Raw genomic sequence first — 12820 nt, forward strand, 5'->3', positions numbered from 1 at the left:
AGCGTCCCCCTTTTTACACATTACGGAAGACAGCGTACCCCTTTTTTACACATTACGGCAGACAGCGTCCCCTTTTTACACATTACGGAAGACAGCGTACCCCTTTTTTACACATTACGGCAGACAGCGTCCCCTTTTTACACATTACGGCAGACAGCGTCCCCCTTTTTACACATTACGGCAGACAGCGTCCCCTTTTTACACATTACGGCAGACAGCGTCTCCTTTTTACACATTACGGCAGACAGCGTCCACTTTTTACACATTACGGCAGACAGCGTCCCCAGCGTCAAGTGAGGGTACCGGGCGCAGTTATTTACATTGTTTTTCTGGAATTCCGGACTTCTACTCTCTCTCTCTCTCTCTCTCTCTCTCTCTCTCTCTCTCTCTCTCTACATTATATATCTCCTATATAATAGCCCAGATCTGTGACTTTGTGACTCATTTGCTAACGCTGGGCGGAGTCACAACACTGGGCGGAGTTAGTCAAATAAGTCACAGATCTGGGCAAATCTATAGGAGACTAGGAGCAGAAGCAGATGGTATGGGCATGGCACAGGCAGGGGTGCATACCTCCCAGCTTTCTTCAGGCAGAAGGAGGGACACACAGGCGGCGAAAAGGGGGCGTGACTTTGTGACTCATTTGCTAACGCTGGGCGGAGTCACAACACTGGGCGGAGTTAGTCAAATAAGTCACAGATCTGGGCAAATCTATAGGAGACTAGGAGCAGAAGCAGATGGTATGGGCATGGCACAGGCAGGGGTGCATACCTCCCAGCTTTCTTCAGGCAGAAGGAGGGACACACAGGCGGCGAAAAGGGGGCGTGGCCAACGAAAAGGGGCGTAGCTTCACGGGAGGGCCCCCGTTTTCGTCAGTGAGGGGTCATGCCCAGCGCTTTGTGAGCTGCTGGCATGCCCCCAGGGGCGGATTATGAGTCCGGGGGGCCCAGAGCACTTGAAACAGGGGGGCCCTATCTCATTGCTGTGCCTGCTGTGGGTTTGGGGGTGTGACCTAATCGCAGACGCGTGGCCACGCCCCCTTATGCAAATTCCAGATATTATTATTTTTTTATGGGATTTTGGCCTCTCAGCTAGGGGTAAATCCAGAGGAGGTGGTCGCTCCCCCTACACACCCGCACAGGCAGAAGAAAGCAGGGAGACTGCTGCCTCCCTGCAACACCACAGACCTGCCAATATGCAGCAGCGTGCGCTGACTGTAGCACAATGCTGCTGCTGGCAGGACGGGGAGCTTCAGAGCTGGGACAGAGCTACTCCAGCCGGGGAGGCCCCTAAAACTGTGGGGCCCATGGTACGTACCCCCTGCCCCCCCTTAATCCAGCTCTGCTGCCGGAACCCCCCCTTAATCCGTATCCCCTGATGCCCCCTCTCCTCCTGTCTCCACTAAATAGATGCTGTGCGCATCTATTCACCGCTGCTCTGCTAAGCAGAACAGCGAGTTCAGGAGCTTCCCAACTGCCCCCCCCTTCCCCACCGGGGGACACTGCGGCCCACGGGTGGGACAGCGGGACAGACTCCAAAAAATGGGACTGTCCCGCGAAAATCAGGACAGTTGGGAGGTATGGGTGTGTGTGAGGGGGTATGCCGTACAGACAGACGGGCACCTGCTCACTGTGTGCTTGACCCCCCACATCAGCAAACTCAGCAGGGTCTCTCTGGTACGGAGGAGCGTCACTTTCTGGCACACTCCACACTTCTTAGCTGCAGTTTTGTGGGGCACCTGCCGCTGTGCAGGTTCCGTACTGCCTCTGTTATCTCCAGCCCCGGCAACCCCACCGCTAGCTGCAGCGCTGCTGCCAACAGTGAGGTGCGCCCAGCTCCTTCACACACTTTAGCCGGCGGATAGCGCTGCAGAAGTCCGTGCTGTTTGCAGGCTCCGACCCCCTCCTCCCTCCAGGCGCAGCGTCTCCTGGGAGCTAACCAGTCACTCCCAGTCTCCCCTTTCCACAGTGCCCAGCAGCCCAGAGGTCCGCACCGCGTGCATGCTCCGACCCCCTCCTCCCTCCAGCCGCAGCATCTCCTGGGAGCTAACCAGTCACTCCCAGTCTCCCCTTACCACAGTGCCCGGCAGCCGCGAGGTCCATGCCGCGTGCATGCTATGACCCCCTCCTCCCTCCAGCCGCAGCATCTCCTGGGGGCTAACCAGTCACTCCCAGTCTCCCCTTACCACAGTGCCCGGCAGCTGCGCGAGGTCCGCGGTGTGTGACTGAGGAGGGGGGGAGGGATGCGGACGGGCAGAGGAAGCAGGACTCCAGCCTGAGAGAGTCAGCCATGCCAAGTCTCCACCAGCAGCAGATCCCAACAGGTTGGAGTGGAACAGCAGCAGCCAGCAGCAGTGACTCCAGTAATACACATCTGTCTGTCACCACTGTTTTGTCCCTAATACCAATCTCTCCCGTGCCCTGTGTTCTGTCATGTCCCTGTCACCCCTGGCCTTGCCCTGTCACCCGTATCCTGGCCCTTTCACCCTTTTGCTGGCCCTGTCACCCCATGTCCTGGTCCTGCCGCCCCTACCCTGGCCATGTCATCCCTATCCTGTCCCTGTCACCCCTGTCCTGGTCCTGCTGCCCCTACTCTGGCCCTGTCACCCCTGTCCTGGTCATGCCGCCCCTACCCTGGCCATGTCACCCCTATCCTGTCCCTATCTTTTCTGTCCTGGCCCCGTCACCCCTGTCCTGGCCCCGTCACCCCTGTCCTGACCCTGTCACCCCTGTCCTGACCCTGTCACCCCTGTTCTGACCCTGTCACCCCTGTCCTGGCCCTGTTACTGCATACCCTCCAACTACCTTTTTGGCAGGTACAGTACCCGCAGCGCCTCCAGACCCCTCCCCAATACACCACACCTCCGTACCTTTCCCTCCCCCACACGCTGTGCCTCCAGACCCCCTACACCACCTGCGGCTTCCACTCCCCCGCCCCTCCACCACCCACAGCACCTCCAGGCCCCCTCCACCATCTAACCCCCATATATGTCTCCCCCCACACCTGCCCCCCTCCACCCGCAGCATCTGCAGACACCCTCCTCAATCCATGGTCCCCCCCCTCACCCACCCCTCCCCCACCCACGGCACCCCCACACCTGCCCCTCCAGCACCTGCAGCGCCTCGAGACCCCCTTCCCCATCCGCCGCACCACCTGTACCTGCTCCTACCCCACCCATGGTGCCTCCGGACCCCCTTCCCCACCCCCGGCACCCCCGGCCCTTCCCATCCCACAGCACCTCCGGAACCCTTCACTCATCCGCAACATCCCCGCACCTGCCCCTCTCACACCCGTGGCACCCCTGCCACTCCCCCACCTGCAGTGCCTTCGGACCCCTCCCCCATCTACAGCCCCCACTCCTCTGCCCCTCCCCCATCCGCAGCACCTCCCGACCCTTCCCCATCTGGGCCCCCCCCCCCCGCAGCATCTACAGACACCCTCCCCCATCCGCAGTCCCCCCCGCACCCGCTACATTTAGTACATCATGCCCTGCAGGTGCTGTTCACGCCGTCGCAAGGGGCTGCGCCTCCTTCACCATCGCACGCACTTTCATTGTGCAGTATTTAACCACTAACAAAGGAATGCAGGTAATACTCCATATAATACAAATATTGAACCCCAGAAAGGCATGCAAGGGTTAAGGGGGCGTAGCCCCTTGCGACGGTGTGAAGAGCGCCCGTAGGGCGCGATGATGCACCTAGTATATATATATATATATATATATATATATATATATTTATATATAGATATATATATAGATAGATAGATATAACACAGCAGAGGAAGGGATTGATTCTCTATACAGCAGTCAGGGTCCGGGGCAGCCAGTGCTGCTTGCTAACACTTTCCTCCTCACACAGGTATATACAGTATACTGGCCCCCTCACTGTGATCGTCAGTCATGGCATGAAAGGAAGGGTTAGAGTGCAGGGTAAGAAGATATAGGCCCTATGCAGTGCCGCCCGCGTCCACTCCAGCCGGTAAACTGTAATAGCCCTGTCTCTTTTTTTACCTCCCCTCCTCCCGCCTCTTCTGTATCGTTTGGGCAGCTCCTGCTGCCGCTGCCTCTGTGGATCTTCTCCGCCCGGCTCCCGCACACACAGTCCCCGTTTGGCGCTGCACAATCCGAATTTGTGGGGACTGGTGACCAGGGGCATTGACGATGCTGCAGGCCGTGGGGGAGAGGGAGGGGGCGCACAGCCGCACAGTGGAAGGAGAGGGATGGCTCTGAGTGCACCACCACCAATTAGTGCGCTGCTGCGGCTCCCGAGTCCCCCTCCCTCCACGTCCTTCTCTCCTGCCTCCGGCGCTGCTGCTCCTCTCTGGCGGCTTGTAATGAGTCAGTTTGACTCATTACAATGCAGCTGAGTAAATTAACGGGGATGCAGCCAGTTGCGCCCCCATGGCGACGGCGCTGTGTGCCAGGCACACACGTAGTTACGGCTCTGCAGTGAGGTGCCCAGCTATGGAGAGAGTTTAGCAAGGTACCCGAGCATTACTGAACATGAACTCACATTGTGAAATGCTGATCGTGCGTCCTTTAACCAGCAAAGTTAAGGGAGCCAGTTTACAAAAATAAAATTACAAAACCACATTGTAATGTATTGGAAGGTAAAATAATAATGATTTACAGATGGGATTCAAACCCAGGGTGGCGGGTATTAAAGCATCACCTTTACCGCTAGCCCACACACTCCAGAAAAAGATGCAGGTGCACCTGTTGTGCATGTCATGTTAAGCAAGGGATGACTATATAAGGAGGTGCTTAGCTATGGAGAGGTGATCCGGTCAAGATCCTGGGGGTCGGGATCCTGGCAGTCGAAATACCGACTTACCTTCCCCATGTTGGGATTCTAAGCATCAAGATTACCACAGTTGGTCTTCTAACCCGGACTGCCGGCATTTCCCACCCAACGCACGGAGAGAGTTCAGCAGAGTACCTGAACATTATTGAATAGGAATTGTACTCATGTTGTGACATGCTGAGCTTGCGTCTTTTGACCAACAAAGTTACAGTATGTGTGCCAGTTTGCGTCATTGCTACAGTAAGTTACACTATAAGGTCAATAGTGGTTTAGAGTAAAATGCAGCTTAGATATGAAGCTTGGGAGGAGGTGCTGAGACTAGTGACTGTTTACACTGCCTGAATGTGATTGGCCGGCTTGTTTTCAATATTATAGTTTTGGTCCATTGAGCATTCGCAACCCAGCTGTTAAACTGTGTATTGCATGGTGTGGATTATCACATGGTGCTCCGTAGGGAATGCCACACCATGACATGCTATGACTAGGAGACTATGGGGGTCATTCGAGTTGATCGCTCGCTAGCTAGTTTTTAGCAGCCGTGCAAACGCTATACTGCCGCCCACTGGCAGTGTATTTTAGCTTAGCAGAAGTGCGAACGAAGGGATCGCAGAGCGGCTACAAAAAAAATGTGCGTAGTTTCAGAGTAGCTTCAAACCTACTCAGCGCTTGCGATCACTTCAGACTATTTAGTTCCGGATTTGACGTCACAAACCCGCCCAGCATTCGCCCAGCCACGCCTGCATTTTTCCTGGCACGCCTGCGTTTTTCCGCACACTCCCTGAAAAACGGTCAGTTGCCACCCAGAAACGCCCACTTCATGTCAATCACTCTGCGGCAAACAGTGCGACTGAAATGCATCGCTAGACCCTGTGCAAAACTACATCGTACGTTGTGACCGTACGTCGTGGTGTGCATTGCGACGCATCCGCATGCGCAGAACTGCCAATTTTTAGCCTGTGATCAAATTCAGCTAGCGATCAACTCGGAATGACCCCTCCATGAGCAAAGATGTAAGAGCACACAACTGTATGAGACATTGGGACTGGTGGAGAATTTGGCTGGGCAATCACCATGGCCTAAGTGTGTGTATTTATCCTAATAGTGCACTAACTCTGCCCAATGGGACCTTTCTGCTTGGCCTGAACAATAAGCAGGCACATCTGAAGTTAGCCACACACATGTATTGTTATATTGGACCAGGCTGGTCACCACTTGTGCATAAGCCTCCCACACATACAGGGGCATGTCCACATACCCACCTAAAGAACTGCCAAGAAAATAACCCAATCTGCTCCTTCTGTGATTACAAGTTATTTTTTTATGTACCTCTGTAACATATTGCCCATGGCTCTCAGAACCTGTTTGTTTCTCAGAGTATACACCAGAGGATTTAGCATTGGAGCCACCGCCGTGTACAACAAGGAGAGCAATTTGTCTTGTTTGGGAGAGTGCTGCGACTCTGGGATCATGGAGGAAATAAGCGAGGTACCGAACAATAGTAATACAACAGTGAGGTGGGACGAGCAGCTGGAAAATGCCTTCAGTCTCCCCGCTGAGCTACGGATCTTTATGATAGTCCCAATTATACATGTATAAGAGGTTAGTATCAGCACAAAGGGGGTAAGCCCCAAGCATAAACTTGCCCCAATTATCAACATCATCATGCCTGTGATATCACTACTAGAGAGAGCCGCCATAGTCTTCGGATCACAGAAAATATGAGGAATGTTTTGGGAAATGCAGAATGATAAAGTAGATACAAGCACAGTATATAGTATTGAAGTCAAGAAGCCAACAATCCAGGAGACAGAAAATAGTGAAATACACAGGTTTTTGGTCAGAATGGTTGCATAGTGCAGAGGGATACAGATGGCAACATAGCGGTCATAGGCCATAGATGTTAGGAGTAAAAACTCTGCTCCAATACAAAACAGGAAGAAGAACATCTGTGTGATGCATGCTGGGAAGGTAATTCTGGCATCACCTGTTACCAGGATAGAGAGGAATTTTGGAAGAACGCTGGAGACGTAGACGATGTCCTGCACTGAGAGGTTACACAGGAAATAGTACATAGGAGTGTGGAGCTGTGGGGTCAGATATATAAGACCAGTGATAATCAGGTTCCCCAGCAATGTCAGTAAGTACATTACCAGGATCCCAGTGAAGAGCAGAAGCTGAAGGCCTGCAGAGATAGAGAACGCCAGGAGGTGAAATTCGCTTTGTACTGTGCAGTTTATGAGATATTCCTTCATCCTTCCTCAGGTTCAGCCGCAGCAGAAGCATCACAGAGTAACCTGATGGGGTCAGTAAGAGTAGAAGGTCATCTAGTGCTTCATTCAAGTTTGCAAAATAAATTTAGAGCTTTTGTTCTTAATCTCAGTCACACTCACATGCAGCTGCCGCACCAACTACCTTGTGCAGGGGGTAGGGGGCACTAACATACATGTGTAGATGTATGTAATATATGTGCTGGCAGTGTATCCGGATCGGCAGCGGCACACCGGAGCACCGATCCCCAGCTCCTAGCACTGCTAAGATTGTTATTTTTATTTAAACTTTTTTTTTTTCTGAAGGTGATCATCTTGTGTGTCCGAGCTGATCACACTGCCACGGGGCAGCAATAGGGATCTCGCAGTGCTGCCCTGTGATTTTGTCACCTTCCCTGTCACAGTTACATGTGTTATATACGGGCATAGTGTCGAAGTCAAAAATATTACATAGAGAGAACATACAGACTCCACACATATTGAGTCGCTATGCTTGCAAATACACGCAGCGAGCACAGCAATATATGGTAACACACGCATTTACACAGACATGCCACAGAGATAGATTCGACACATATTTCATACAGCACATAATTATAACAGATCAAGCGCCAGACTTCATAATGTTTTAAATGTATTTAATGTAGTAACGTCATGTATGTGTATTATTGGAACGAAGCTAGATAGACATGTCGTGTTTGGTATTAAAGCAACTAGATTAATGTGTATATCAATTTAATGCCTGTTATTAAGTTGTAGCTCATTGCAACAAGTAGATATGATTAAATGTATGAAAGCTAAAGTCACTTTTATTAGAACAATGGATTTCCTGGAAGACAGCATGATTGTAGCCTGGAGCCAGTGGCTATCTCCTGTAATTTGTCCATCAAGGCTGAACCTTGTTTGCATATGAACTGAACAGTGACTCATCATGAATGAGAAAGTTCCCTCCCCTAGACTAGATGTATGCACTCCCCCAAACTACATAGTGTATTGCTGAAGAGACACACAGAAGTCTCTGTTCTTTTTCCCCTGGGTCCTGAGTGAGATGGAGTGTTGGTAATATTTTGCTTCTGTTAGCTGGAGTTGAGACACAGCTAAAGATGGAGGAACTGGAGCGTAGAAAGCATTGACCAAATATGGTAATTGTATCGGTGGCCATGTATGTATTTTGAATTAGATTGTAATAACTGCTTACTGTATAAATTGTAATCATGTAACTATATATATATATATATATATATATATACTGAACATTGTGATATATTGAATACATATCCTTTTAAGAACAAATATATACATCAATGAGCTTTGGAACTCAGACAATGTGTGCGTGTATTGTTTTTTCTTAAGGGATGTAGTGTTTTGCGATGTACAGCGCACTTTTATCGTATATGGTAATAAGATGCGCCTGGCGTCTGCAGTATATATTAGAGCGGGCATTTTAAATAATTGTTAGAAAACAATTTGGCATTTACAGTAGCTACCATAGGTGCAGGGAGTGCAGCTGCTAAGGGGCCCAGAGCTGAGAGGAGCCACCTTCCCTGTCACAGTTGCATGTGTTATATACAGGGTTTAGCTACCATAGGTGCAGGGAGTGCAGCTGCTATGGGCCCAGAGCTGAGAGGAGCCACCTTCCCTGTCACAGTTACATGTGTTATATACAGGGTGTAGCTACCATAGGTGCAGGGAGTGCAGCTGCTAAGGGGCCCAGAGCTGAGAGGAGCCACCTTCCCTGTCACAGTTGCATGTGTTATATACAGGGTGTAGCTACCATAGGTGCAGTGAGTGCAGCTGCTATGGGGCCAGAGATGAGAGGGGCCACCTTCCCTGTCACAGTTACATGTGTTATATACAGGGTGTAGCTACCATAGGTGCAGGAAGTGCAGCTGCTATGGGGCCAGAGCTGAGAGGGGCCACCTTTCCTGTCACAGTTACATGTGTTATATACAGGGTTTGGCTACCATAGGTGCAGGGAGTGCAGCTGCTATGGGGCCAGAGCTGAGAGGGGCCACCTTCCCTGTCACAGTTACATGTGTTATATACAGGGTGTAGCTACCATAGGTGCAGGTAGTGCAGCTGCTATGGGGCCAGAGCTGAGAGGGGCCACCTTCCCTGTCACAGTTACATGTGTTATATACAGGGGTGTAGCTACCATAGGTGCAGGCAGTGCAGCTGCTATGGGGCCAGAGCTGAGAGGGGCCACCTTCCCTGTCACAGTTACATGTGTTATATACAGGGTTTGGCTACCATAGGTGCAGGGAGTGCAGCTGCTATGGGGACCAGAGCTGAGAGGGGCCACCTTCCCTGTCACAGTTACATGTGTTATATACAGTGTGTAGCTACCATAGGTGCAGGGAGTGCAGCTGCTATGGGGCCAGAGCTGAGAGGGGCCACCTTTCCTGTCACAGTTACATGTGTTATATACAGGGTTTGGCTACCATAGGTGCAGGGAGTACAGCTGCTATGGGGCCAGAGCTGAGAGGGGCCACCTTCCCTGCCACAGTTACATGTGTTATATACAGGGTGTAGCTACCATAGGTGCAGGGAGTGCAGCTGCTATGGGCCCAGAGCTGAGAGGAGCCACCATCCCTGTCACAGTTACATGTGTTATATACAGGGTGTAGCTACCATAGGTGCAGGGAGAGCAGCTGCTAAGGGGCCCAGAGCTGAGAGGAGCCACCTTCCCTGTCACAGCTGCATGTGTTATATACAGGGTTTGGCTACCATAGGTGCAGTGAGTGCAGCTGCTATGGGGCCAGAGCTGAGAGGGGCCACCTTCCCTGTCACAGTTACATGTGTTATATACAGGGTGTAGCTACCATAGGTGCAGGGAGTGCAGCTGCTATGGGGCCAGAGCTGAGAGGGGCCACCTTTCCTGTCACAGTTACATGTGTTATATACAGGGTTTGGCTACCATAGGTGCAGGGAGTGCAGCTGCTATGGGGCCAGAGCTGAGAGGGGCCACCTTCCCTGTCACAGTTACATGTGTTATATACCGGGGTGTAGCTACCATAGGTGCAGGGAGTGCAGCTGCTATGGGGCCAGAGCTGAGAGGGGCCACCTTCCCTGTCACAGTTACATGTGTTATATACAGGGTGTAGCTACCATAGGTGCAGGGAGTGCAGCTGCTATGGGGCCAGAGCTGAGAGGGGCCACCTTCCCTGTCACAGTTACATGTGTTATATACAGGGGTGTAGCTACCATAGGTGCAGGCAGTGCAGCTGCTATGGGGCCAGAGCTGAGAGGGGCCACCTTCCCTGTCACAGTTACATGTGTTATATACAGGGTTTGGCTACCATAGGTGCAGGTAGTGCAGCTGCTATGGGGACCAGAGCTGAGAGGGGCCACCTTCCCTGTCACAGTTACATGTGTTATATACAGTGTGTAGCTACCATAGGTGCAGGGAGTGCAGCTGCTATGGGGCCAGAGCTGAGAGGGGCCACCTTCCCTGTCACAGTTACATGTGTTATATACAGGGTGTAGCTACCATAGGTGCAGGGAGTGCAGCTGCTATGGGGCCAGAGCTGAGAGGGGCCACATTCCCTGTCACAGTTACATGTGTTATATACAGGGTGTAGCTACCATAGGTGCAGGGAGTGCAGCTGCTATGGGGCCCAGAGCTGAGAGGGGCCACCTTTCCTGTCACAGTTACATGTGTTATATACAGGGTTTGGCTACCATAGGTGCAGGGAGTACAGCTGCTATGGGGCCCAGAGCTGAGAGGGGCCACCTTCCCAGTCACAGTTACATGTGTTATATACAGTGTGTAGCCACCATAGGTGCAGGGAGTGCAGCTGCTATGGGGCCAGAGCTGAGAGGGGCCACCTTTCCTGTCACAGTTACATGTGTTATATACAGGGTTTAGCTACCATAGGTGCAGGGAGTACAGCTGCTATGGGGCCAGAGCTGAGAGGGGCCACCTTCCCTGTCACAGTTACATGTGCTATATAAAATTTTCACCATTGGGTGGTACGAGGGGTCCTTTCAAACTTTTTCCTTTGGGCCTGCAATATATCTAGGTATGCCTCTGGACCTGCTCATTGTAATGTGATTTAAAATTAACTGTAATGTTATATAATATGAACCGGGACACTGTAATGAGGCACAATATGCACTATATATCATAATGTGAATTGGGGGTACTGTGTAGCATAATGTGTAATGCCAGCTCTGAAATGTGACATAGGGTGAACTTAAGCACTACTGTGATTCATCAAAGAAACTCGGGCACTACTATGGGGCGTAACATTAAATAAGGCTCTACTATGGTTCAGAAAGTGAATTAACAACTGCTGCAGAGAAGTGTCTCTAGAAGCATTGGGATGGGGGCCCCTTTAAAATATTGCTATGGGGCCCACAAAGTTCTGGCTACGCCCCTGGCATTACATCAGTGACTCCTGCACTTTAAATACAGACGAAAGACCTTTCAATATCGGGTGATGTATTTTATGTGATAGACAGAAGCAGAACATTTACTGGTAAAAGGTAAGAATGAACCATTATCATCTACATGTGAAATCCCACAACTATTGATATTTCATTTTGTTCTGGTAATAGGGGGTTATTCAGGTTTGTTAGCAAACCAAAAAAGCACAATAATGGGCAAAACCATGTGCACTGCAGGGGGGGCAGATGTAACATGTGCAGAGAGAGTTAGATTTGGGTGGGTTATATTGTTTCTGTGCAGGGTAAATACTGGCTGCTTTATTTTTACACTGCAATTTAGATTTCCGTTTGAACACACCCCACCCAAATCTAACTCTCTCTGCACATGTTACATCTGCCCCACCTGCAGTACACATGGTTTTGCACATTACTGCACTTATTTGGTTTGCTAACAAATCTGAATAAGGCCCTAGTTATGTAACTTACCACATCTTGGAGGAAAAGAGAGGGAACACAAATATGGCAGATGAGTGTAATATAGAGATTAGGGAATTTATATGTACTTACATATACAGTATACAGGAACAGTATATACAGGGTTACAGAACAATATATCAGCGAGTCAATTTGACTGATAAACCAGTCCCTGTACTATTCTGCATTGTAAAGATGATTGAAACTGTGTTACCAGAAGATCCCCAGCTGACAATATGTGTGTGCGATTTGTGAGCGTAAGACTGGGTACACACTACACAGCAGTGCAAATGATAAGAAAAGTACAAAGAAGATATTATAAATATCTTTGTATCATTCTAATCATTTTTATAGTCAAAATTCAGAGTTTACCGGTCTTTGACAGGCACTGCTTCCCCTGCGTACCCTGTCCGCACATTTCTGATCAATACTCACTAAATTCCAAGCAGTATAAACAGCTGCACCTGTGTATACTGTCCACATGTACATACTGCTGCACCTGTGTATAATGCCCACATGTATATACTGCTGCACCTGTGTATAATGCCCACATGTATATACTGCTGCACCTGTGTATAATGTCCACATGTATATATTGCTGCACCTGTGTATAATGTCCACATGTATATACTGCTGCACCTGTGTATAATCCCTACATGAACCCTCAATATGTCTGTGCAGAAATCATGACAGGGCAGTCATTTGAATTTGCCCTACCAGCTGTGATGTCAGTCCCTCCAGCCAGTGCACGGGTGGTCGGCAGGTCACACACACAGACAGACATAACAACATATCTGCAAGATAGATCATTATCAATCAGCTGTGCTGCAGGGCTGATGTGACATGTCAGTGACCACCCTCATTTACAGACATATGCGGTGTATA

The 12820-nt window shown here is 50.4% G+C and overlaps 1 protein-coding gene across 1 annotated transcript; it reads right to left on the reverse strand.

Annotated features, from left to right (window-relative positions):
• Nucleotides 1-6115: 6115 nt before the first annotated feature.
• On the reverse strand, nucleotides 6116-7057 carry LOC134958869 (olfactory receptor 1C1-like). The gene has a single exon (XM_063941572.1). It carries the CDS (start codon nucleotides 7055-7057, stop codon nucleotides 6116-6118), a length of 942 nt encoding a protein of 313 aa, XP_063797642.1.
• Between the last annotated feature and the right edge of the window lie 5763 nt (nucleotides 7058-12820).

Source organism: Pseudophryne corroboree, chromosome 9 (assembly GCF_028390025.1).
Source record: "Pseudophryne corroboree isolate aPseCor3 chromosome 9, aPseCor3.hap2, whole genome shotgun sequence".
Taxonomy (NCBI): domain Eukaryota; kingdom Metazoa; phylum Chordata; class Amphibia; order Anura; family Myobatrachidae; genus Pseudophryne; species Pseudophryne corroboree.

What these genes read in the sequence shown, in the direction of transcription:
- LOC134958869 (XM_063941572.1), bottom strand. Translation starts at nt 7,057, where the DNA reads ATGAAGGAATATCTCATAAACTGCACAGTACAAAGCGAATTTCACCTC.